The sequence below is a fragment of the Aphelocoma coerulescens genome, chromosome 1 (genome assembly GCF_041296385.1).
Source record: "Aphelocoma coerulescens isolate FSJ_1873_10779 chromosome 1, UR_Acoe_1.0, whole genome shotgun sequence".
Lineage (NCBI taxonomy): Eukaryota > Metazoa > Chordata > Aves > Passeriformes > Corvidae > Aphelocoma > Aphelocoma coerulescens.
In genome coordinates this window covers 2,567,801-2,594,104 of record NC_091013.1, presented here as the reverse complement: position 1 = coordinate 2,594,104, position 26,304 = coordinate 2,567,801, and the positions used below count along the sequence as shown (strand labels likewise).

At 43.8% G+C, this 26,304-nt stretch overlaps 1 protein-coding gene across 2 annotated transcripts in view; it reads left to right on the top strand.

Annotated features, from left to right (window-relative positions):
* Window positions 1-993: 993 nt before the first annotated feature.
* The window catches only part of HLCS (holocarboxylase synthetase), a 108,493-nt gene continuing 83,182 nt past the window's right edge, over window positions 994-26,304 (top strand). The window contains exons 1-5 of one of the 2 annotated variants that reach the window (XM_069010189.1): window positions 994-1,199; window positions 4,343-4,495; window positions 8,637-8,799; window positions 10,458-11,362; window positions 14,325-14,507. In XM_069010189.1, the coding sequence (XP_068866290.1) occupies window positions 1,008-1,199; window positions 4,343-4,495; window positions 8,637-8,799; window positions 10,458-11,362; window positions 14,325-14,507 (1,596 nt within the window). In that variant the 5' untranslated portion in view covers window positions 994-1,007. Of the gene's footprint in view, window positions 1,200-4,342; window positions 4,496-5,522; window positions 5,798-8,636; window positions 8,800-10,457; window positions 11,363-14,324; window positions 14,508-26,304 lie in introns of those variants that run through there. The other variant, XM_069010269.1, reaches the window with a different exon arrangement.

The following is a 26,304-nucleotide window of genomic DNA, read 5'->3' as shown; positions in this document are numbered from 1 at the left end:
AGCTGCAGGATTTATCCAGGGCTCCATCACAACAGGGTGTGAGCAGCAGGTGAGGGGGGGATGGTGCCCCTGTGCCCCTGTGCCCAGGTGAGAGCCCACCTGCAGAGCTGCCCCAGCCCTGGGGCCCAGCACAGGGAGGACGTGGAGCTGCTGGAGAGAGGCCAGAGGAGGCTCCAGGATGAGCAGAGGGATGGAGCAGCTCTGCTGGGAGGAAAGGCTGCCAGAGCTGGGATTGTTCAGCCCGGAGAGGAGAAGCTTTGGGGTGAGCTCAGGGTGGCCTTGCAGGGCCTGAAGGAGCTGCAGGAAAGCTGGAGAGAGACAATTGCCAAGGGCTGGAGGGCCAGGAGCCAGGGAATGGCTTCCCAGTGCCAGAGGGCAGGGCTGGATGGGAGATTGGGCAGGAATTGTTCCCTGGCAGGGTGGGCAGGCCCTGGCACAGGGTGCCCAGAGCAGCTGGGGCTGCCCCTGGATCCCTGGCAGTGCCCAAGGCCAGGCTGGACATTGGGGCTGGGAGCAGCCTGGCACAGTGGGAGGTGTCCCTGCCATGGCAGGGGTGGGGCTGGATGATCTTTAAGTCCCTTTTAACCCAAACCATTCCGCGATTCCTTGAGGAGCCGAATCGTGGCGCCGGGGACGACAAGACTTCGCCTGCTCCTCCTCCTCTTCCTCCTCCAGAGCACGGCTACATTTAACCCGTCGCAAAGAGACAACGCCCCGAGCCATTTTTAAGGATTTCCAGCGATCTTTATTCCTTTTTACACGTTCTTTCACCGCAGAACTGCGCATCCCCCTCGGCGCTCGGTCGTGAGGCGGCGCCGCCTCGTTCCCCCCCAACGCCGGCGCTGAGCGCTGAGGGGAGGAGAGGGGAACCGACGGCGCAAAAGGGGCGGGGCGCCTCGCGCGCCAGGCCCCGCCAGCCAATCAGCGCCGGGAGCGGCGCCCGCCCCCGGTGACGCACGGCGCTGCGATTGGCCGGGGCGGCCGGGGGGCGGGGCCGCGCGCCCGCCATGCTGATCACGCTGTGCTATCTGTACCTGTGGGCGCGCTGGGGGCCGCGCTCGGCCGCGCTCGTCCGCAGCACCGTGCGGAGGCTGCACCGCTCCCGCTGCTCCTTCACCTTCTGCGCCCGCCAGCCGCACCCCGGGGAGCGCGTCTGCCTCCGCGTCGGCGGAAAGGTGTTCTGCACCGGCGAGGCGCAGGTAAAGCCGCGGGGATGCGCGGGGATGCGGCGGTTGCCGCGGTAACGGGGATGCGGCGGGTGCGCGGTTGCCGCGGTAACGGGGATGCGGCGGGTGCGCGGTTGCCGCGGTAACGGGGATGCGCATCCCCGCCCCGCGGAGCTCCGGGAAAGGGGATCGGGGATGGGGCTGCGGTTTGGTGTTTGGGGATTGGTGGCGGGCAGGGATTTGGGATTAGGGAAAATAATTCCTCCGCGCTGTCACAGCCGCGGGGAAGGAGGGGGGGAGATCCAGGTGGTTGCTTCGGTAGGAAATGTTAGTTCGGGTGTGGTTACCTCTCCTCGCTGCTTGCTAGAGCGTGCTGGACTAGGAAATGGGCTGAGGGATGCTCTAATGTGCTCCATGTGTATGTTTATATGTGTAGATACATGTATATGTATGAAGTGCAGGTTTGCAAGGGCAGCAGTGGTTATCGGAAAGCTTGGGCTGGGAGAGCTTGATGGAATTTCATAGAATCACAGAATGGTTTGGGTTGGAAGGGACCTTAAAGATCACCCAGTTCCAACCCCCTGCCATGGGCACAGAGCCCTGTCCAGCCTCGCCTCGGACACTTCCAGCAGCCACAGCTGCTCTGGGCACCCTGTGCCAGGGCCTCCCCACCCTCACAGGGAAGAGGTTCACAGGGAAGATTTTCTTCCCAATATCCATCTAAACCTGCTCACTTGCACTTTAAGGCCATTCCCCCTTGTTCTGTCACTCCATGTCCCTGGGGAAAGCCTCTTTCCGTTTCAGCAACATACTTTGAGCACATATAAGGCTTTAGTCTCTAAATATATGCTGCGTTTGTGTGTTCAAGATTCATGTCAGGGATTTAAAACGTTGCAGGATCTGTCCTGGAATGTGAACTGAGCCTTTGGTTACTGAGAGCTGTGGTCTCCTCCCCATACAAAACGTTGTTTTAAGTGAGGATAATGAAGTGAAAAATAAAAATCACAGTTTTGGACAAATGAGCAGGGGTGGGGGGAGGCTGTGGCAGCCGATGGCAGTGGAAAAATCCTATGCCTGAAGCAGTTCCACTTGGCACTGCTGGCAGCAGAACTGAAAGTGAGCTAGCTTGGCTTTCAGGATTAGAAGTAGAACTCCCCTGGCACAGCCCTCAAATAATCTGAATTACTTAAATGAATGTTGGATTTGTCTAAATTTGTCACTAAATGCCAGAATTGGTGTGGGTAAGGCTCTTCTCGATCTCTGCCTTTTGCTGATGTTGATGTGTGTGTGTTGGTGGGAATTATTTCAGTTGTTCCAGGCATTGCTGGAAAGGGATTTATGGAGCGTGTCAATGGCTAAGTGCTCTTTAGGAAGCAGAAAAGCTTTTCATAAGTTTGGTGGGTAAAGAGAACGTTTGCAGTGAGGGAAAACAAGATTAGAAATGCTGATGGAGTTGGCTCTATTTAAAACCAGGGGTTTTTGCTATTTAATGTACAGATTATTTCACACTTAAGAGCGATGGTGGCAATCTCAGAATCTTTCACAGCCAAGTTAAATGCTTAATTCGCATTCCAATAAAGCTCTTAAAAACCAAACAAAGCTGTGTTTAGAGGAGTTCTGCCTGGGTTGCCCTGGATTATTGTTTTGTGAAGAGGATTTCAGCTGATTTCTGCTGATCTTTGCTCCACTGCTGCTCATTTCTGAAACAGCTTCTCCTCAGTCCTTGCACAGCAAGCACATTTTTTTTTCTGTCTGCAGTGCTATTCATGCAGACTGATTTTATAATCTGCTTGGTTTATTGGTGTTTATTGGGAGCTGGGAAGCCCTCTGGGGAGCTGCAGCTTGGCATGAAGTTTGGCATAGACTCGGGGCTGTTATTCAATAAGTTTTTGTCTCTTTAAAATGTGTGATGACAGTGTTTGAGAATCCCTGGGGCAGGTCCTGTCGTGCTGCACCTCGGTGTGAGGGCTCTGTCCCTGCATCACTGGGGAGCTCTTTGCATCATCTGTGTAGAGATAAAAGCTTAACTAGTATTTTTTGGTTTTTTTGGCTTCTGGGCAGCCAGCAAAGCTCCTTTGCTGTCTCAGTAGCTTGGACTGTGATCAGTAACTTAAGATACCAGTAGGTCATAAATCATAACCTGTAAAAGGTGCCTTTTTTTTTGTTTGATCTTTAGCCAAATCAGATGTTTAAGATACTTTAAAGCTTCCTGAGTTCAGTTCACTTTCCCATGGGAGAAATCAGTGTTTGCTTGTGCAGCTTCTGTGCTTACTAAGGGTGGTTGGATCAGTGAACTGCCCCCAGAGCCTCAATATTCTGTGCTTTCATTTGGGATGGGCAGTGATGAGCACATTTAGTGGTAGAATTTAGTGCCAGAGGGGAATTCTTTTCTGTTTCTGCATGGAATTACTTAAGGTGTGTGTTTGTAGTATGGCAGCAGCAAAAAAAGGTATTTCTAATGTTTGCCGTTTTTAAAATATGACAGGCAAATCAGGTTCAATGCAAAATCTACATAAAAATTAAAAATTGATGGAATATTTTATGAGAACAGATTACTGAGAAGCTGTGAGGTGTCTCCAACGTGTTTGTTGGTCTGCTGATTCGAGCTTTTGAGCTTAATTTGCTCCTTGGTGAGGGCAAGAGAGGGAATCTTTTGTAATTTAATGAAGAAAACATTTGTCCAATGGTTTGCTGAGTGGTGGATAGAACAACTTATGGAAAAATTGATTCTGAATAAGTTATTTCTTTACATTTTATGAGTTTCATAAGGAATGAGGAGTTTTGATGCAGATGCATGAGGATTCAATATTCAGTGTGAATGGGAGAGGAGGATCAGCTGAGTGAGGGATGCTGCCAGTGGCAAATGTCCCACAAGAGTCCCAGTGCCAGTGGCTCAGTGGTTTTGTGTCCCACTCACTCTTCCCGTAAAACTGAAAGCTGCAGTTTGAGTTGGCTTAAAAACGTGGGTTGTCACTTTTGGTTTTACTTTCAGTGTTCCTTTGTAGTGGTTCAGAACTTTATGCCTTTTTTGGTCTCATGGGGAACGTGAAAACATCATCACCCTTCCTGTAAGGCTGGAGGGTCAGATTTGAATTTAAGCTGGGTGTAATTTAAAAAGAAATTCTTAAATCAGCTGCTTCCTACACAGACTTATTTTCCTTTCCCGTTTCTTGCAGTTCCTTGATGACTTAAACAGGTGGAGTGTGCTTCTCATTTCTCCTTTTATTTACCCTGAGAAGTTGCTCACAGCAGAACACATAGCTTTTGTGACAGAAAGCATTTCTGCTCAGACAGAGAACGTGCAGAAAGGACCTGATTCTTCAAAGGAGGTGAGCAGCTCTCTTTGCTTCTTGCATAGAAGGGAGTCCAGATGGATTGTAATGTTCTTGGGAATAAAAAGGGAATTGCTTCATTCAAATCCCTGATAATAATTAAGCTCTGTTTTATGTTTCAAACAGACCCAGAGACGTTTTGTTGAGACTTTCCAGTAGCATTTTTCTCTGGCTGTGGGTGGGAATTACCCCCCTACTGTGGAGTCAGGATGGGAGAAGTTGGGATTCTTCAGCCTGAAGAAGAGAGGGCTCTGGGGAGACCTCAGAGCCACTTCCAGTGCCTAAAGGGGCTCCAGGACAGCAACTTTGGACAAGGGCTGGAGGGCCAGGAGCCAGGGAATGGCTTCCCAGTGCCAGAGGGCAGGGCTGGGTGGGAGATTGGGCAGGAATTGTTCCCTGGCAGGGTGGGCAGGCCCTGGCACAGAGTGCCCAGAGCAGCTGGGGCTGCCCCTGGATCCCTGGCAGTGCCCAAGGCCAGGCTGGACACTGGGGCTTGGAGCAGCCTGGAACAGTGGCCCTTGTGGAAAATCCTTCTCCTTCTCTTTTTTTAAGCCCCCTTTAGGCACTGGAAGGCTGTGAGAGAGGAGAGATGGATCCCATTGTCTCCAGGAAAGAGGAGAAAAGGGAAGATGTGCATGTCAGGATGTGTCTGTGCAGGCTGTAATAAAACATCTGGGCTGTCTGCTGGGATTCCAGAGCTCTTCCATGAATCAGGCTCTGCCCCAAGCTGGGATCACCCCTGGGGCCATGGATAAGGAGCTCTCCTGAGTGCCCCTGAAGGGCCATCTGTCACCCTTGTTTCCTGGAATTGGGTTTCAAGCTCCTTCTTGGCACATCCACAGGTGCTCGTGGCCTGTCTGCTTCCGTGGAGGAGGATCCAGTGTTTTCCAGGTCACTTGTTCTGGGAGATGCTCCAGCAATCCTCTGTGCAGTGAACATGGGGAGCAGAGGGGTGGGTAAACAGATTTATCTGAGGCAGGGACTGGAGGACAGGTTGGGAATGGGCTCAGCTCCAGATTTGGGGCTGCAATCAGACTTTGAGTGCCTTCACCCTCTGCCAGTTCCAGAACAGAGCACGGATTTGGAGCATGATAGTCAGGAATGATGCCCAGAAGTGCTGCATCAGGGAAAATCCTTGGCTCCATGGAGCTCCAAGTGTGAGGAGGCACCCAGAGCTTGGTGGGGCCTTTTCTCCTCAAATCTTCTGATCCTGCTTCCACTGGGCACGTGTTTCCTTGGAGCAAAGCTGCATTAGCTGCTTTGGAAATGGTTTTATTGCCTTTGATGGAATCCATGCAGGTGGGCCCTGCTTCTGAGGTAAAGGAGCTGTGCCCTCCTTCTTGTCTCAGAGTGCACCTGGGCAGTGCTGGGCCAGCTCAGATGGGAGATTTTTACTTTCTTTATATTTTTTGTAGCAGAAAGAGCCACAAAAACATCTGCATTGAAGCTCTAATTATCTATTCTTTTGGGATTTATTTATTTTTTTTTAATCTTCTTGGGTTTGCTTCAGTTTTCTTTAGGATGGAAAATTTTGCATTCTTATGTGGACGTTAATAATTAATCTGATTTAACAAGTTCAAAAGTGATAGTCCGGGCAACAAATCGAAACTGAAGAGGAAAAGGACTGCTGGTTTATTTTGTTTACTGTTTTTCTGTGTGAAGTGCTCTTAATTTTGGTACCTCTGACTGTCACCATAGCCAGAGGCTGTGGGAACACATTGCTCCTGGGAGAATTTCTGGCCAGAAAAGCCATTTTTTGTAGGACTGTCAGTGATCTGTGACTGTGAAAATGAGGTGGACTCAGAAAACAGGAGTAGGAATAATTGCTCATCTCTTGCTAAGAGCTGGCCTCTCGTCCTTTATTCAGAATTTTGGTTTCGAATCGTAGTAAGGAAGCTGGAAAATATTCCCTGAGGATTTTTGCTTTGCTCTGGAGCAAATGGATTGTTGCCTGAGCAGGATTGCAGGGTCATGTGTTTTGGCAAGAGCTTTACTTTGTGAGGTAATTCTGTGTGTTCACTTTATTTGCACTGTGCAGCAATAACTACATTCTCCATCGAAGATTTTACTTGGTGCCCCAAGGAAAAGCTCAAGAGCTTGGGGCAGTTCTGGCTGGACTTGGTCACAGACATCCCCAGAGTGAAGTCTGACTGATCCCATCTCCAGGGATTCAGGTGGATCATGGTCAGCTGTAGCTGCTTTCCCAGCAGGAGATTTTGTTCTGCTTTAGAACTGATCACTACTGGCGTGCCCTGAAATAAATCCCATAATTCAGGGCTGGCGTTTCTGTGTGGTCCAGTCCTGGGGATGAGCATTCAGAAGGTGCTGGAGTCAGGCACTCGCTGCTGGAGTGACTGGTTGTTATTCCCAGGGGTTCAGGACCCCAGTGGCAAATCTGTCATGAATTTTTGGGCTGGTTCTCACCAACTGTGGGCTCTGGCTCAAACCTGTGACGTGCTCTGGTGTCACAGAGCTGGAGTTTAACCCCGAAGTTAAACCATGCAGCTGATCTCGTGCTAAAAACCCACACACTGCTCCCCTTTTCCTTTTGGAAAGGGAATTTTTAGCAAGGGTCAGCATAAGTCATGGATCAGAAGATACCCAGATGGATTTCTTGTTAGATATCCAAAGGCCAGAAATATAAATCTGGATTGAGAGCCCACCTGCAGAGCTGCCCCAGCCCTGGGGCCCAGCACAGGGAGGACGTGGAGCTGCTGGAGAGAGGCCAGAGGAGGCTCCAGGATGAGCAGAGGGATGGAGCAGCTCTGCTGGGAGGAAAGGCTGCCAGAGCTGGGATTGTTCAGCCTGGAGAGGAGAAGCTTTGGGGTGAGCTCAGGGTGGCCTTGCAGGGCCTGAAGGAGCTGCAGGAAAGCTGGAGAGAGACAATTGCCAAGGGCTGGAGGGCCAGGAGCCAGGGAATGGCTTCCCAGTGCCAGAGGGCAGGGCTGGATGGGAGATTGGGCAGGAATTGTTCCCTGGCAGGGTGGGCAGGCCCTGGCACAGGGTGCCCAGAGCAGCTGGGGCTGCCCCTGGATCCCTGGCAGTGCCCAAGGCCAGGCTGGACACTGGGGCTTGGAGCAGCCTGGCACAGTGGAAGGTATCCCATTCCATGGTATCCCATGGAATGGGATGATCTTTAAGGTCCCTTTCAACCCAAACCCTTCTGGGATTCTGTGACTGAATGGTCTCATTTGGGTTGTGCTAATCACAAACTGCCTTTGAGAGTGGCTTAGGAAGGAGACAGAACCATTAGGGTTGGTTGTTCTTTCTTCTTGTTCCCTTGGGAAATACCACAAAATCAAAAGATGGCACTGGATTCTTTTGGATGTTGTATAAACCATTTAATTGCAGTGAATAAAAAGGTAAATTTAGCTGATAGTGTAATTATGAACAAGTGGGATAACTGACAGCTCACCCTCAGTGTGTGCACTCCCTCTGAGCTTCTCCTTAGAGGCCTTTAATCAGTGGATTACATCTGGTGTGTGGTGATAAAGTGCTGCAGCTGCTCTGTGGGAATTGCACTTTGTCTCCCAGCTTTTGGAACATATTCCATGGCAAGGGCTGATTTTTTTTTTAGGCCATGAAGGCAGGTGCTGCTTCGTTGTCTCTAAATAATTCCTTCATGGGAGAACAACAGGTTTGTGTATCCCATTGTGTCTCCTACTTGTGCAATGTTTCTTTCCTGGAGAAAGGAATTTTTGATGTAGATAAGCAGCTTGAACCCTCGGGGTTTAGTTGATGCTTCTGCTAATTATTGTTAAACCCTTGTAGTTTACTTTTGTTCTTTTTATCAGTGTTCTTGCTTGGAATTTGTGCTGAAGGAAATAAATCCAAATAGATTTTTTCTTCCAGAATGTGCCAATGCTCTGCTGCCATTTTGTTGCTTGAAACTTTTAGAGCCTTGATCTTTGGGAATGGTTCCTTTGTACTCCCAATTTGCTCCCAACACTTGGTGTGGACGTTGTTCTCTTCCATCAGGGCTCAATCTTTGCTGCCTAAAGCAACCCTCCCTCAGTAAATTCTTTGGGTTGTATCCAATTCTCCTGCAATTCCTCTTGCAAAATCACAATACTGTTGATATTTGGGTATTTTTCCATAACCTTTTCCAACTGAAAGCCATCCATATGCTCTGTTCTAGATTGTGAAGTGGTCAGACTTTTGTTCACCCTTGGCCTATAAACCTGGTGAACCTTTTAAGTTAATTGCTGAAGCAAGTGTAGATAATTTCAGTAGCCTTGGAATAGCCTTCCTGGAAGACAGGCTGCAGATGGATAACGGGATGGTGCCACACAGGATTGTTTGTAAGTATCCTCCTGATCATTTTTAACAGCACATGTTTGGTTTATGGCTCTTTCAGGACTTTGCACGTAGTCTTTATACCTACCTGAAAAATTGGCATTTATTTTGACAGAGCTTCCTTCCTGTTGGGATTCCAAGCAGTTGATCCCTCTGTAGCTCTGCTTTAATTTTATAGGAACGTGGAATGGTTTGGGTTGGAAGGAACCTTAAAAATCATCCATTCCTACCCCAGGGACACCTTCCACTATCCCAGGGTGCTCCAAACCAGAAGTTAGAAAATATTTTCTCCAAGTCTTGACTGTTAGATTAACAAATCTATTAAAAAAAAAAAAAACCCAAACCAACCAAGAAAAAACATGAAGTTTTTAGGCAAATGTTCCCTTTTTTCCCATATTTGAAATGGAATTGTATTCAAAGCTGAACATGGATTGAGAACAATTTGGGGGTGGGTTTTTTTGGGGTTTTGTGAGGGTTTTATTTGCTGGGGTTTTTTAGTGTAGATCAGAGTGCACTGGCAGAAATTAAGGAATGACAAATTCGACAACGTGTAGCTGGAGTGCAAGAGGGTTGGAATATTCTCCCAAAGGAATGTGATGGGAACTTCTGTCTCTTGGTGCTGTTCTGCACAAATACTCCCCCAAGGAAGGGTAGAAACTGAGAGTGCCTCAGTCACTCCCTTTTTAAAATGTTTTCTGCCTCCTTTTGCATCCAGTGCTGTGTGGAAGCTGCTCCAGGACAGGCTGGGGGAAGCTCTAGATGGAATAACATAGGTTGGAAGCTGTGAAATTCTCTTGGGACATAAAAAAAAGTCCTTTTTCAAGTTTCTGCTCCAAAGGGGATGTAGTTTCATAAGGAAAGGGATTGAACTTGGATCTGATGTGTTGTAACAAAATGTTGTTAATCAATTTTCTCACTGAGTTAAAAGCCTAATAAATTTATTTGGTTTTGTGTGAGTGGAGAAGGATTCAGTAAAATTTTTCAGACTTTGATCTGAAGTATTTTCATGGCTCAGCAGCTGAAGAAACCCTGTCTAGTGAAGTGTATTTTTGCTCTCCTCTTAGTTTGCTCTGCACATCATGCTGTCAATAATCATCTTTGCTCTTCTCAGTTCGATTTGCTACAAATTATCTTCACTTTCTATCATTTTCAGGGAAAAAGGGGAATTTGTAACAGTTCTTCTTCTTGTTTTCCCTTGATTCTTAGCTCCCAAATCTTGCTGTGGGTGGGTCTCTCTCTCTCCCTTTCTGCAGACTGAAATCAGTTCAAATATCTTTTGACTCCCTTTTCTTGTGCCAAATCTTTGTCTGCAGCCTTCAGCAGTGCAAGAGACATGGTTCAATATCTGTATCTTACCCAATACCATCACTTTATTATCTTATTTCAAAATAGTTCATTTCAAAACAGCAGCAAGTGATTTTAAACCCTGCCCCCTTTAAAAGAGCAGCATTTTTCCAGAGGTTGCTCTGTTTTGTCTTTAGATTTTGTCTTCGTGTTGTTCTGGGGGGAAATTGGATTTGTTGTGTCAAATAAGTGAAATTCTTGCTGTTACAGAGTATTTGTACTGAAATGAAATGAAATTCTTCTGTGTTAGTGCTGTTTATCATAACTCTTTTGATATCATTATTCTAACCCCTTTTTTTGTATCTTTTACCTTTTCCAGCTGTCTATTTACAGGAATCTGCTCTGAAGGAGTTGGCCCAGGAGGCACCATCCGTGAAAGAGCAAAGTGCAGACATGGATGCAGTAACTCCTGCTGGGAAATCAGGATTAGGACGAGGTGAGGAGGAGAAATCCAAGCTGGAGGAAGGAAGGGAGCATGAGGATGAAGTCACCAGCCCGTGTGACAAGGAGCCAGGAGCTGGGGAACATCACCACTTGCACCTTTCCAGCTGCCACGAGTGTCTGCAGCTTGAAAACAGCACCATTGAATCCGTGAAATTCGCCTCTGCAGAAAACATTCCAGAGCTTCCTGATGATTGCAGCAGCAAACTGGAGGAGAAGGAGGATGAATGTCTGGAAAAAGGAATAAAGAGGATAAACCTTGCTAGAAAACCCCCTAATATATTGATTTACCTGGGCTCTGAGACTGCCAAAGAGAGGTTTGAGCAGGTGAAATCAGTCCTCAGGGAATGCATCGATGCTGAGAGCTACACCATCTACCAGCTGCAGCAGGAGCAAGTGCTCAAAGATCCCTGGATTGAGAACTCCCTGCTGCTGGTCATTGCCACGGAGGAGCCCATTCCTGAGGGGAACCACAAGCAATTTATGAAATTTTTGTCCAAAGGGGGGAAGATTCTTGGGTTTTCTTCGTCCTTCACCTTTGGGGGTGTGCAGATAAAGCACAAAAACAAACTGAGGAAGGCTGTGCATGAGCTGGTGGTCTCTAAAAAGGACAGCACTGAGGTGAAGTTGAACCTGCTGGTCAGTGGCTGTGTTTTTGAGCAAGGGGTGAAGGAAGATCCCAGCAGAGTGAAGACATTGAGTCGGTTAAACAATGCTGATGAAGACACAGTTATTGTGCATCTGACTTATGGGAGCAGTGGAGGAGAAGCCATCCTTTCCCAGGTACTGTGAGCAGGGAAGAATTCATTTCCTCCTTGCTGCATGCTGTGCAATCCTGAAAACGTTCCTTGTTCCCATGGCATGTTCTTGGGGATTCCTGTCAAGGAGAGGTGTGGAATCATGGAATGGTTTGGGTTGGGAGAGACTTCAAAACTCATCCCATTCCAACCCTGACACCTTCCACGGTCCCAGGCTGCTCCAAGCCCCAGTGTCCAGCCTGGCCTTGGGCACTGCCAGGGATCCAGGGGCAGCCCCAGCTGCTCTGGGCACCCTGTGCCAGGGCCTGCCCACCCCCTGAGGTGTAAATGGATGTCCTGGATGTACAAGGAGTCCAAATGCACGATGGTTTCACTTGCTCTTAGAGAATGGGAATGTCACTGCTCTTCCATTTCCTTGTTGTCACCACGGAGCCAGGCGGGTGTGGATCCGGCAAGATCACAGAGGGGGGTAAAACAAAGAACAGGTTTGTGTAGGAAGCAGGAATTTTACTCATCAATCCATGGAAGTATCTCCAAGAGGTGCCAGAGGATGATGCCAGACTTCCCAGTGGCGCCCAGTGACAGCACAAGGAGCAGTGGCCATAAACTAAACACAAGAAGTTCCCCCTCAGCATGAGGAAGAATTTCTTTCCATGCAGGATGGCAGAGCACTGGAACAGCTGCCCAGGGAGGTGATGGATTCTCCCTCTCTGGAGACATCCCAAACCCACCTGGATGTGCTCCTGTGTCACCTGCTCCAGGTGACCCTGTCTTGGCAGGGGCTTGGACTGGATGATCTCCAGAGATCCCTTCCAACCCCAGCCCCTCTGGGATTCTGTCATCTTCCAGAGCAGAGTTTCCCTTTCTGCCTGCTGGAAGCTGTGCAGGGATACAGCTTGAGCAGATTTTGGGAGGTGGGAAATACATCCCATAAAATCCTTACAAAAATATGAATTGTGGCCAAGCAAGAAGTGTAAAATAAGCCTTGCTGGGAACTTGATTTTTTGTTTCCTGAGTCCATGTCCAGGCTTTAAAGTTTTAAATGTTTAACATTCTGCACCTACCAAATAGCTCAGAGCACCTGGGGGATGGAATTGGGGGAGTCTAGGATGAGCCAAAATCATTCATTGCACTTAAAAAAAATATCCCAGGAAATAGGTGCCTCTCCAGTGTTACAGTGTTGTGATCTCTGGTAAAAAACCACCAAAACAGCCAAACAACCCCCTCAAAAAATTAAACAGATCAATTAAAGTGTTGATAACATTTTTTTTTGGTTTTACTTTCTGGATAATGGGTGAGGAAGCTTCCATGGAAAGATCAGTATTGGTCACTGATAATTATTTAAATTATTCAAATATTCCCAGCTAAAGTGATGGAAAGGCTGGTAAGGGGTACCTTATAAAAGGTTGGTGCCTTTTGCACTGGAATTTTAGGCTGTTTCTGATACTTTTCATTTAGAAAATAAATCTGCCAAACACATTGAGAAAAGCAGAGCAAGATTCATTTCCCAGTGGTTCAGTAGATGAAGTTAAGGAAATTAACAGCCAGATGAACAAACTTTATGAAAGGTTCTATTTTTACCAATATTTCAGGTAGAGAACTTTCTCAGGAGCCCAGAGCACTGACATTTAACTGCTCAGGGATCAGGTATCACCACTCTTGTAGCAGTTACAGAGCTCACAAATATTCAGGGGTGTCTTAGGAGTGTTTTTGTCTCTTACCATCTTAAATCTGCTGGATTTTTGGAAACTCTGTTAGACACAGTAGGATGCTTATGGCTTTTTTTTGTAGGCAGCTCTGGCAGCCCTGTGCTGGCTGCTGCTGCTAGAGAATGGATTAGACACTGCTCCTGCAAGTTGTGCTTTGCTGCACCCTTTAAATTGATCCTGTAGAACTTAATACTCCACAGGTTTCCCCCAGAAAAAAAAAAAAGGCATTAGAACACAGCTTTAAAAATCAGATTTAAAGGATTGGTGTGACATTTCCTAATTCTAAATGACTTCCAGTCTGGATTTGAAAAGCCCTTATTGTTTTCAGGGGACAGGCAGTGATGTCAGCCATTAAATATTCTGGCAGATTTGTTCCCCTTTTTTCTGTGCCCTCCTGGTGGGTGGCTGTGTCCTGCCTCATTTTTAATGTGTTTTTTTACAATCATGGAATGGTTTGGGTTGGAAAGGACCTTAAAATCATCTCATTCCACCCCCTGCCACGGGCAGGGACACCTTCCACTATCCCAGGGTGCTCCAACCTGGCCTTGGACACTGCCAGGGATGAGGCAGCCACATTCATTCATATCCCTGAATTTCAGTAAAAAAAATATAAACCACCAAGAGTATCATTAAATTTTGCAAAATGGAAGAAATGAACAAAAATAAGAGCTTTATTTAATAGCATTAAATGAATCTGCAAGAGTCCAAGGGCTTTGAAATACCTTGTAACACAAAAGAAAAACCAGACAAAAACGAGCCAAAAAGGAGGTCTGTGAAGGATTTTTTTTTTTCTCTTGCATTTCATTTCAACTTTTAAGCATCTGCCTCAGCCTTGAGGAGTGATTTTTACCAGGTGAGAAAATAGCTTTTTCAGACAGAAGCATTTCTTTATCTGTGCTGATTTCCACTTAATTCATGTGACTTGCCTGAGTTCTCCATATCTTGTACAACTTCTAATAAAGCCCTTTCAATTTTAATGGAATTTCAATTTTAATGGAATTTCGGTTTTAATGGAATTTCAGTTTTAATGGAATTTTAATTTTAATGGAATTCTGCTCTTGTACAAGACAGAATTTGCCCAACTTCATTGTTGGTTCTGGCAGACCTGAAAAGCAGAAGGTTAAATTTAAGTTGGCAAATACAAGTTTGGTCAACTCCTCCAGGGGAAGCTCATTAAGAAGGGCAATTTTGGGTAGGTTTCAGAGGAAATTGTGCTGTATTGTCAGCTGTGATTCCTGAATTAGAAACTGATTTTTTCTTTCTTTAATATCCTGCTAGGCCCACTTGGAACTGGACAGCAATTCCATGGATGTGCAAACTGAAGAGGATTTTAATTTGCTCAAGATGAGCAATTCCAAGAGATACGAAGTTCTCAAGGAGATCCTGACATCCCTTGGGCTGAGATGTGAACTGAGTGAAATTCCTGTGCTAGCACCCATTTTCCTGCTCTCTCCAGATGAGGTAAGGCTCCTGGGGTTTACCCTGCCAGGGAAATTCAGTGTTCTCTTAAACCCACCTTGCTTCTTGTGTGGTGTTTTTGTTTGGAGAGTTCTCAGCAGATACTCCAGGTAAGCAAAAAGTTTTAATTTTTTATCCATCACTGTTTTGTTCCCTGCTAGAAGGAGTTCTGGATTTCACTGGGGGGGAATTGTGCAGGGTTAATTTCACTGTATTTCTCTATATTGCTGCATTTCTGTTTGCTGTATTTCTGTTGAGAACTTTTTGATGCTGTTCATTTTGAAGGCTGCAGCGAGCTGCAGAAAGAACTGCTTTAAAAAACAGGATTTCTTTTTCTTTGAAATCAAGATAAAGAATTCTGCACAGGCTGGCAAGAAAAGAGCAAATGGAAGTGGTGAGGAGCAGAGCAGAATGAGTAGGGAAGGGGGTAGGATTGCACAGGGAAAACTTTGATTCCTGAGGATGTTGTTGTATTTCCTGGGAATATTTGTAATTCAGTCGTCAGTTCTCAATGCTGGATCCCTCCTTTTGAGACACTGCTCTGAAGAACTGTGAGGAATATTTAAAGCAGTGATTTTAACTTGTTTTCCTTTAAAAGTGACTTCAAAATTGTGTTTGAATTGAGTCTCTGTTTGTGTGGCAGCGTGGGAACAAAAGTAAAAGCCATTTAACATTTTTCACTAATATTAAGTGTGCTCCAGATACAAGACTTGTTTATTGAACTCTTCCTATTTTTGTTCTCCTCTTTCACTCTTTTTTTTCATGGTTATTTCTATCCAATGCCCTTGGACTTTTCAAACGTGCCATGAATTAAAATTCAGCTAATTTCTATCCAAACTTGCCATCTAGTGGCATATCCCAGGGTTGCAGACCATCAAATAAAGATATTTTAATTATATTTCCTTTAGTTAAAGTTTATACTGCAATTAGTTTTTAAATTTTTACTCATAAATTCTATTAATAAATTGTTTTATTCCTATAGTTAATCAGTTTTTAATGTGGTTTAATGTGATTTTAATTGTTGTATTTACATATTCTAATGGTGTTTTGCTGGGTATAGTCATTGTTTCAGTGCCTTTTTCTCTAGCCATGATATAATTGCAGAATCTTGTGTAGGAAACTGCAACTTGTGCATAACAACTACAGTTCCAAATGAAGAATAAAAACTAAAATTGAAAATTAAAAATAAAAAATAAACATTGAAATAAATAATGAATGTGTAATAATTTAGCTTTCTCACAAATTATTTCTTTTTCTCCATCCATCATGTTGTCCATAGGTCTCCTTGCTTTCCCAGAGAGCCAGGAGATACCAAAACTGTGAATTATTTGAGGAAATCCTTGATTTTATTGACAACAAGGGATTTGGGGATGATTTTCTTAGACTTCCCTATAATAAAAATGCCATAATGAGTCGATTCAGGATAAAAGAAGCTCAAGGTCCTGTTAACAGATCCCAAAATAATGATGAATACTTTGTTGTTCCTAAGACTTGGCAGCTCAGGAATGATTCCTCACCCCCAAACTGGAGTTTCCATTGTGTTTAAAAACTGCTGGTGCCCCTCACCTGCTCAGATTTTCCTAATTCATTTTAGGAGCCCCAAGTTCCTTTTCCTCATGAGGAAGAAACAATAATCAGGTTTGCTCTGCATTTTCTACTCCATTAAGAAAAGATAAAGCTGAGGGGATGTTTTGGTAATTTTAAAATTCTTTCAATTTTAAGTGCTGCTTTGGTGAGTTTGTTCTTCAATTTACAGCAGAGGTGTCCACTGTTCTCTGGGATTTCCTTGGTGTCTCTTGCACCTTTTATCACTCAGAACTTTCACCAGGCTTGTTTTCTGCTACCTTGTGGGCATCAAATAAAATTCTCAGCTTTATTCTACGAACAAATACCTTCTCCTGATTTTTTCCCTTTGCTTAAATTCCTGGACAATCTGTGTTTTTCTGCATCATTGTTGAGGTGCTGTTAAGAATCCCATCAAACGTATGCTGCTGATTTATATCAATCTGATTATTAAGGATTTCAGATCTTCCTCTCCCTCTGTGGATCTTGGTTGGTGCTTTTGCAGTGGAATTTTAAGCTGTTTCAGGGGGATGGGTTGGAAATTCTTTTCTTTTCCTCCTTAGGATTCCCATTTTGGAGTTTTAATTTCCAGTTCATGTGGTTATCATGGACCTTAAAAACCACAGTCTTGCTGCATGGATTAAAAAAAGCCAACAAAACATGAGCAGAACTGGCATTACTATATTTTAAATTCAAATAAAAGCTCTGCTATCTGAATAATGGATGACCATGTCCACCTTTAGGAGGTTTAAGGGGGAATTTTGCTACAACAGCAGCAAAGGCAGTGTTTGAATGAAGAACAATTGAAATGCTGGTTGAAAGTTTAATTAAACCTACACAATTGGATGCTAAGTGTAGTTTTAGAGGCCGGTATTGATACCAAAACACAGCATCTTTGTCTTTTCTTCTTGCCTTGCTGGGCTGCAGAGCAGTTGAGCAAATTGGGAGGGAAATTCCGTGTCCCTGTGGGGAGGGGGGACTCCAGTGTCCAAACCTCTGATCCTGTCGTCTGGCACCCACATGTTCACTGGCAGCTCCAAGCACAGAGATCTGATTTTTTCTGCAGCTTTGCCCCTAAACTCTCAAATATTTGCTCTTTCAGCCACCTCCAAGGATAATTTTTCAGACATAAATGCCAGGATTGTGTTTTATTGCCAGGAGTTTCAGCCTAACATCTCCTAAGTTTCAAACCAAGGATTTACTCCTTGAAGAATGAGATTTGTCCCAGTGGTGATTATTCCCATTAGGAATTGTTACACCCACACATTTGCTCATCTTAAAACTTGAGTAGAAACTCCTCAGGCTCAAAATTCTTTGTGTATTTGAGTAACTCAGTAGCTGGAGCAGAAGCAGCTCAGTCAGAGCAGATTTCCATGTCTTGATTCTGGGGTGGCATCGTCTGCTTTTAAATTCCAGGTCCATTATGTCAGCCAAGAAAATATGGAATTACTTTATCCTGAATAAATCTTCCTTTGAGGGTGGGAAATTTGAACTCTCAGCTAACACTATAATGAACCCTGATTTCAGGGTACATTTTGAGACAATTGTTTCTGAAATGTTGCCATGCATATTCATGGAGGTTGTAGGGCTTGAGATTCAACTTCGGGGAAACTTGTGGGTTTTTTTTAAATTTCCAGTGCTAAGATCAGGGGTAGTTACACTGAAACTCCAGAGTTGCTGTTGCTGTCCAAGTTTTTGGTTTACAAGTGAACCAAAGATGTATAATCTACAAAATAGGAGATTTGCTTGTTTTCCCTTAGAGCATGAGAATCATCCCTGCCCTACAGGCAGTAGAACAGAAAACAAGAGCTCTTTGGAATTAATTATTCCAGAAAGGAAATTTGCTCTTTTCTCTGGCTCAGAAGTAACAGAAGAGCTGAGGAAAATGTTGAATGAACAGACTATGTGAGAGAGCTGAATTAATCACTGATAAATCATTTGTGTCTAATGTTTTTTACTTTTTTAATGTATTACATGTATTATTTGAAGTGAGAAAAAAACCTTTGTACTTGAAAGCTTTTCCCAGTTTGTCTCTTGGCTAGAAATGAAAATATCTTTCAAGGCAAAGTTGCTTGAAAGAAAAAAAGATGACATAAAGCAGTGTGAATTCATCTGTACCAGTAAAAATGTGTCTTTGCTGAAGCACCTTACTGGTTTTGGGGAATAGATTTGATGAATGTGTGATACTTTACCCAAGGACTGATAACAGTGCTGTCAACTAAAAATATTTGTAATTCACCTCTGTGGATTTAGGGCTCTTTTCCATAATAAATTGACTTGGGTTGCAAGGCTTTGAGTTGCCTGTGTGGGCAGGGAGGGTGGGTTTGCATCTGCTTGGTTTGTGTTCTTCCCTCTCCCCTCCTCAGATTCACTTTTGTTGCTTTATAACAAGAACTTCCAAACCCAGAAGGGTCACAGAAACCATAAAGCAAACTGGTTTCAGTGTTGTCATTCGTGGGAAGTGTCAGTGTCTGGATTCTGATAATAATTCCTGCTGTTTGCTGGTGTTGGAGTGTGTGGTTCTGAAGGGAATTGTTCTCCAAGAATATGGTTTTTGACAGTCTGTGCTTCATTTGTTTCCTCTTTTTCCTTTATTGGCACTCAGGATAATGAAATGACGTTTAGACTGTGTCCAAACTCAACAGTTCAGAGCTGCTTTGGTCTGGTTTTTGTATCTCAGTGATATTTCCTCTTGTACCCCAGGGAACATTTGTAACACTTGTCCCACAGTCCCAGGGTGGAATAAATTCTGTGTACTTTAGCACATATTTCTTTTTCTTCACAATTTTCTATTACTCTGCACACCTTTATTAGTGTAGTTTCCTCATAGAATTGTTGGTTTGTGAGTTAAATTCGTAAATTTTTGGGTTCGGATGCTTTTCACAGGTAGCCTGGAGCAGAGGAGGCTCAGGGGGGACCTCAGTGCTCCCCACAAGTCCCTGCCAGGAGGGGCAGTGAGGGGGGGTCGGGCTCTGCTGCCGTGTCCCAAGGGAAAGGAGGAGAGGAAATGGCCTCAAATGGCACCAGGGGAGGCTCAGGTTGGAGATTGGAAACAATTTTTCCCTGCCAGAGTGGTGAGGCCTTGGGATGAGCTGCCCAGGGAGTGGTGCAGTCACTGTCTCTGGGAGTGCTCAGGAGGAGTCTGGATGTGGCCCTTGGGGACAGGCTTTGGGGTGCTGCTGGTGCTGCTGGGGTAGCACTGGGTGATCCTGGAGGGCTCTGCCAGCCTTGATGATCCTGTGACATCAGGAATAGCAACAGTGACTGTAGATTGAAGGCACAGGGAAGAGGATGGTGGGGCTATTACAGTTAAACCATGAGACACAGGCACAGGAGACATTCTTAGAAAAATTTTCCTGGCTCTTTGTTCAGAGGCAACTTTTTTTAACCAACCTTGTAGTGTAACATGGCTGTGAAACTATAAAAGGCTTTTTACTGGTTTGTGAGATGAAAACTCAGGTGGTCAATTGAGAGATTGTTCATCCTGGTGGGAAACAGGATTGGACTGACAAATGAACTTTGTTCTTGCTGCCTCCTGTAAATATGGCTTTAAGGTGAAGGAGGGCAGGGTTAGATGGGAGATTGGGCAGGAATTGTTCCCTGGCAGGGTGGGCAGGCCCTGGCACAGGGTGCCCAGAGCAGCTGGGGCTGCCCCTGGATCCCTGGCAGTGCCCAAGGCCAGGCTGGACATTGGGGCTTGGAGCAGCCTGGGACAGTGGGAGGTGTCCCTGCCATGGCAGGGGTGGCACTGGATGAGCTTTGGGGTCCCTCCCAACCCAAACCATTCTGGAGTTCTCTATTAGAAGAGGCTGGATTATCTCCCTAATTTGTTCACTCTCAAAACTTTCTCCAGCCTTCTCCCTGGAGCTTTTTTTTGGGGAAAGGCTGGCATGCTGCAGGTATTTCCAGTGCATTCACCAGTGACTCCAGTACTGACCAGTGTCCCTGCCCAGCTAAACTGCAGTAGTGTTGGCACGATACTAAAATCACCAGGAATCTCTTGCTCCCCAAGCTGGATGCAGTTGAGGCTTTTCCTACAGCTCCTGTGGTGAGGGGAAGGTGTTTGCCACCAGGGGACACTTCTGAGCTGCATTTCGAGGGGAAAACCAAGGAAGGGATGGAAAGCATTTTATGCAGAGTGTGTGTGTATATAGATTTGCATTAAAATATCTTTGCATGTTTGCAGCCACTGCCCTGTATAATATTTCCTCGGTTTTAAAACAGCCTCTGAAATTCCACAGGAATTGATGGCATGTAGTGTCAGAATACAGCAAAACATTTCCAATTAAGAAATCTTGATGGGAGATGAAGGGAACTCCAAATGTGGAGCCAAGTAATTCCAGGTGGTGGTTAAAGATACCTTTCCCTTTTTTGCTGTTTATCTTCAGGGAGTATTTCCCATGTATTTAGGGGAGAGAGAAAGGGAAATCTGGCAAACATTCCCTTTATTTTACACTTCTCTACTTCAAATTTTGTTTCCCTTCTTGCAGGATGGCAGCAAACATGCTGTTCCTGTTAAACAAGCATGCAGCACATTTGTAGGCACATAATAATGAACAGCATTCTTACTTTGCATTCTGGTTTGTAAACAACTTTTGGGCCATGTTTTGATTCAATAAATGTTTTTGAGGATCATTTCGAAAATGCAGGAAGCTTTGAGGGGTGAAAGAAAATATGTTATTTGTAGCAATCTCCATAAAAAGGGTCTTTATACTGCTGTGAGAACTAAAAGTTAAAGCCTTTTGTACTGAGTAGCATTTAATCTTTCTGTGGAGCTAACTCTGATACGAAATTATGATGTGCTGGCATCTGACCAAGGTGCCACTCATGGAATTGGATTCTCTCATGTTTCAAGGCTGGCTTCGAGTCAGTGTGCATGATACTTCACAACCACTTTCTTCACCAGGCGTGTTCCTTCTGTACTGGAGAGAATGGAAAATGTCATTATCCCCCCAGAATGGCTTATGTAATATATATTTAAAGCATTTCTGATCTTGGGCTGCTGCTGGCTTCTCACTCTTGAGATGACAGAGAGCAGCACCAGGGCTGAGCATTTGTTGAGTACAGGTTACTCAGCAGAGTGGTGAAGCTGAGTTTTCTTAGTTTCAGTTTTATCTTGGAGTTTGTAGTCGGAATCTAAATTTAAAGTCAAGCCTGTGGTGGCAGATTGATCCAAATGGAGGTGTCACATTCTGCCTTGGTGTGAAGGCCATAGTAAAAGTGGCTGGGTGGGGATTTTGTTTCAGCACTCCTGATAAAGCCTTTGGAGCCAGGGCTGCCTGGAGCAGATGGGGGTTTGGAGAGCAGGAATCCCGGACTTGTGACAAGCGCTGTGGATCCGCGGCCATTTGGCACCGCTGCGCCCGCTCTGACCTCACTGCTAAAGATCTGACAAAAGTGGAGGGTTTCCAAACATAAAAAACCCATCAAGATTCCCTGACTGTCCATGGGCCCTGCAGCTAATTTATGGAAGTGAGTGAGACTGGGAAAATGAGAGCAGGCTTGGCATCAGCTGGAGCCCGGCGAGATCCTCTCGAGTTACCATTGCTCAGAAATGACGCCTCCTTTCCACAATGGGAAATTGTTGTAGTGGTTGTCTGACAATTTCATTAGGGCTCCTTTTGTAGCCTCACTTCTAAACAAATTATGGCCAGAACATGTCTTTAATTAATAGAGATTTAATTACAGGGACAAGTTGAGTAAATATATAGATTAATAAATACGTATAACTGGGAGGAAATAGAGGCATCTTCTTATATCGCTCTTCAAAAAAGATAAAAGTGCAAACTTCAGCTGCTTTTGGAACACTGCATGTGCAACATTCAGGTCTTCTGAATATGTATTTTATTCCTTTGACAATTCAGTTATGCACTAATGTTATCAGAAAAATAATTGCCCACCACATAAAGGTGATTGTTTATGTTTATCAAGCTGGATTTATTCTGTGGAATTAAGATGGGAGTTTAATTGGAGTTAGCAAGTTAAAAGACGAGTTAAAAGTGGTGTTCTCAGAGTTTGTCACTGGACAAAGTCTCCAAAAAAAAGTTATCAGGTGTGACTTGTGCCAGCAGTAGATGGGGAAGGGACTGCCTTGGTGAATCTGTCTTGTTTATCCTTTGACAGTTCATTTCCAGCAATGATTTCTGACATGTTGAGGAAATCATGAAATTCCAGGTGCAGGGGGACTGGAATTTGGCATGGGCCTATCTGGCTGACACGATGCAGTTCTTAGAGTGAAAAGCTGATTAAAGAACAGCTGTCAGCTTAAATCAGAAAGTTTGCTGTAGTTTCTACTGCAACTGTCCTGTGAAAGCTCTTTTTTTGGGGGTTGCAGTGGGTGTTCCCAACGAGCAGAGCGTGTTCCAGTTTAATAAAGTGCTGTACTCACTTGGCACTTGGACTGGTGACATGAATGACAAAGGATTTATGGGAATACCGAGGCAAGTTTTTCTCAGAAGGAAAAAAAAAATGGGAATACATCTTGTGCTGTCTGTTTTCATGGTACATGTATTTTTCTTCTACCAGGAAAAGTATCCTGTGTAAAGGTCCATCAGGGCAACTTGTATTTTGCAGTTAGATCATCCAGAGCTGCTCTTCACAGGGTGACATGGTTTCATTTCAGGAATTTCAGCTGGTCAGAGTTTTATCTCTGCCAGTATTTCCTAGAGGGTGCACAGCAGGGATGAAGTGTGGTCCTGCATCTGTCTAATTCCATAATTCTATATACAGACTCGTGTATGTGTATAGGTGTGTTGATATGTTTAAAAAATACATAATTATTTAAATGTGTATAATTTTATTGTATTAGCCATACTGGCCACCTCAAGTTTCAGAAATTATCTCCTTTCTTTACCCATTTCTTCCTAAATACACAAGATAATAAAAACAAGTCAAGTGCCAGAGGCCCAGAGGAGACCAGAGAAGTGCTCCAGCCCTGAGAAAAGTTGGGATGAGAGTTATCCATGGAGTGTGTAAATCAGAGCATGCTCCTTGACTGATGAGGATAAGAACTTTTTTTTTTTTTTTGAGAGAAAAAATGCAGGAGGAAGAGCTGGTGGATCTGGTTTGATAGCAGATGAAAAAGCAGAGGCTGTGTGGGAGGAGGAGAGAGGGGAATGGGGCAACAGCTGAAGAGCAGAGGTAAGGAGCAAGATTTGAACACAGAGAAAATAACCTTATTATTGCATTTTCTAGCATTCCCTACAGCTGCTGGTTGTTACAGACATATCTAATAATTTTAGCTATAAAAACTGTGCTGCTTTGGACTGATGGTTTCACTAAAATGTTGGACAGTGTTGGATTTTTACAGCTTGTTTTATTGAGAATCACTTCCCTGATCTAGTGTGTGTTGTTTCTCAAGTCTGTACTAGATTGTGCTGCTGAACTTATCTAAGAAATGTTTTAAGAACTACTTCAGAGAACATTTCAAAATACACTTATTGATTTGTAAAAACAAATAAATGTATCATTAAAATAATAGTAAAAGCCAAGCCTTAGCAGGATCAGTATCGAGGAGATTTTAACACTGAAGAAAATGATCTTTTCTTCAGTTTGAGAGTATTGATTGTAATAAATTTATGATTTTTGCATGTGGTGAGAACTAAAATTTGGAGTTCAGATCACCTAGAAACCAAAGTCTTTCGAAGTGGGTTCACAGATTGCTGAGTCCCAAAACATTTGCTGGACAAACAACCCACTTGAGAATTTTTAGTCAGCTTCTTGCCTTCAATATAGACTTACTTAGAGAATTCCATGTCTTAACACCTTCAGCCAGAGAATCTAAATAAAAATAAGGCCATTTTCATTTGCTGAGGGAAGGGAAGAGAGATGATGGATATAATGTGGATTACTGAGTAATACAATTATGGCTCCTTTTTTTGTGATAGTTTTTTGATATTATACTTGCAACAAAGAAATGAATCACAGTTTCTTTTGTAATTTACCATTCGTCTGATGAATAGGTCATAACTTAAGTAGAAAAGGTTACATTGGTCTCATTATTAAAATAATTTAAAGTCAGAGCAGTGTTCAGTTGGAGAAAGCGTCTCAGTTTCAAGAGCTGTGCCTGGATGCTCCCCACCTATGGAATAAAGTCAAGTTTCAGGAACTGAAAAACATCTTAAGATCCTCGAGAGTTTCAAGAACTATTTTGTGGGAGCACGTCTCAGCATTTCCATGGAGTCAGAATCGATGAAAATTAATTCCAGGAGGTATTTCTGAAATTCTTCTGCAAGATAAGGAAAAATAATTGTGTTTTGATGCACGATTGTCAAGATCTAAATAAAAAATTGCATCTGGCATGTTTTGACTTTAGAACTTATTACATGAAGCGAGCAATTACCCGTGCATTTTTCTGGTCTGGAAGACATTTCTTCTTCCCAAGATGGAATTGTTGGTTTTAGGACTAGTGAATGTACCACAGCTCCTTGTCAGGAGCAGCAGCTGCAGACAGAACTTTTATCTGGTTACTTTTCCATTTTTAAACTGTATTTTAGGTGTTGGTATCAGTGCAATTATTTGCTGATGGAAAAGAAAATACAGGAGCTGAAAGCAAATGCTAATTCCTACTTTTTTGCTTCCTTAGAGAGAGAGGCACTTTCCCAACATTACCATAAGCAGTAGGAGCTGCAAATTATTATAAAGATTTGAATTTCCAAGGTTTTGTTAGAAATACCTGGAGACATTTAAAGCTGGACTTCTGTCTGTAGAATATTTCTGTTATTATTATTATTATTATTATTATTATTATTATTATTATTATTATTATTATTGCTTTTTGCAATTATGGGAAGTTTTTCCTTCTACCTGTTTTTAGCCATAGGCAGCATGTGGGAGGGTAAATGTTGGATTTGGTGTTTCAGTCCAATGGGATTTCTGAATAGACAGAAAAGATAAGGATTTGCTTTTAGTACCTCTGCAGCACTTTTGGAGGTGAAAGTGGACTTTTCTCTAAATATTTTCAAACTTCTTTCTATCCTACACAGTCCACTTTAATTAGCAGCCCAGGATTAGCAAATTAGACATTTTTGAATTGCAGTAAACTTTAATATAATTATTGCTGCCCTTATTGCTCCATACAAAACAATTTCTCCATCTGTTCAAGGACGTTTCTTCCTTTTAGAAGCATTCGGTAATTTGCTGGTAGAATTTCACTTTCACAGCCACTGTCACAATCCTCTTTTTTTTTTCCACAAGTTTGACAAACTGAAAGCACATATCAAACTTTAAACTCAAAATTAAATAATAATTGTTTGGCTTTCAGTCTCCTGTTTCCCCAGCAAATTATGTTCAAGAAACAGACCCAAACTGTGCTTATTTAACCAAGGATAAATTAATCACTAAATGTCACGTGTTGATACAGATTTTGTCTGCTTTGAGTGCATTAGTTTGTGTGCAGCTATTCTGGAAGTGCATTTTAAACTCCTTTTTTTTGCATTTTAGTACTGATTGAAGTAATCCCTGAAACTTTTTCCTTCAGGACAATTTATTTTTAGAAGTTACCCCTTCGGTTTGGGACTATTAATTATAACATAATAACTTTTGGCAAAGTTGGTTCATATTTAAACAGTTAAAAGTTCATCTTTGGAGTGGATATGTGGTAGAATTAAAAACTTTTGATCCTTTTGTGACATTAAAAAGAAAAATAACCAAGGTCAGGACAGTCTTACAAAAGCATGGACAGAAACAAAAACACTTCTGAAGTCAAGAGAACCTGGACAGAATGAAGTGAAAAGAATCCTTGCCTGGATTAATACTAAATTTTAATGGGAAAAATGATCTTTTTCAGGTGTGCAATTCAGATGAGTCTCAAAAAACAAAAGAGAGAGATGTTTGCAGGCACTGTAGTTTGATTTTAGTCAATTTGACTTCTGTCTGGGCTGTGTTCTCCATGAAGTGTTGCACTTTGGATTAACTCCTGTTTCACAGTTGGTGGAGCACAAATATCTGCAGGGGCAGAAACAGGTGGCTGTCCTCAGAAACAAGTCAGGAGAATCCAAAATCCTTGGGGACGAGGAATGTGCCATTGTCAGAAATGCTCCTCCCTGCCTCTGTTTGGTTCTGCAGAACAGTTCTCATGCACTGCCTCAGCCTCAGGTCTCTCCTTGTCTGATTCTTTGAGTGCCTCGTTTCCCAAAGCTGCTCCCAAAACCCTGAATTTCAGTCCTGAGCTCTGACTTTGGACATGGAAATCCAAACACGGCCTTGTGGAGTAGGAGCTCGTGGTGTGTTCAACTTG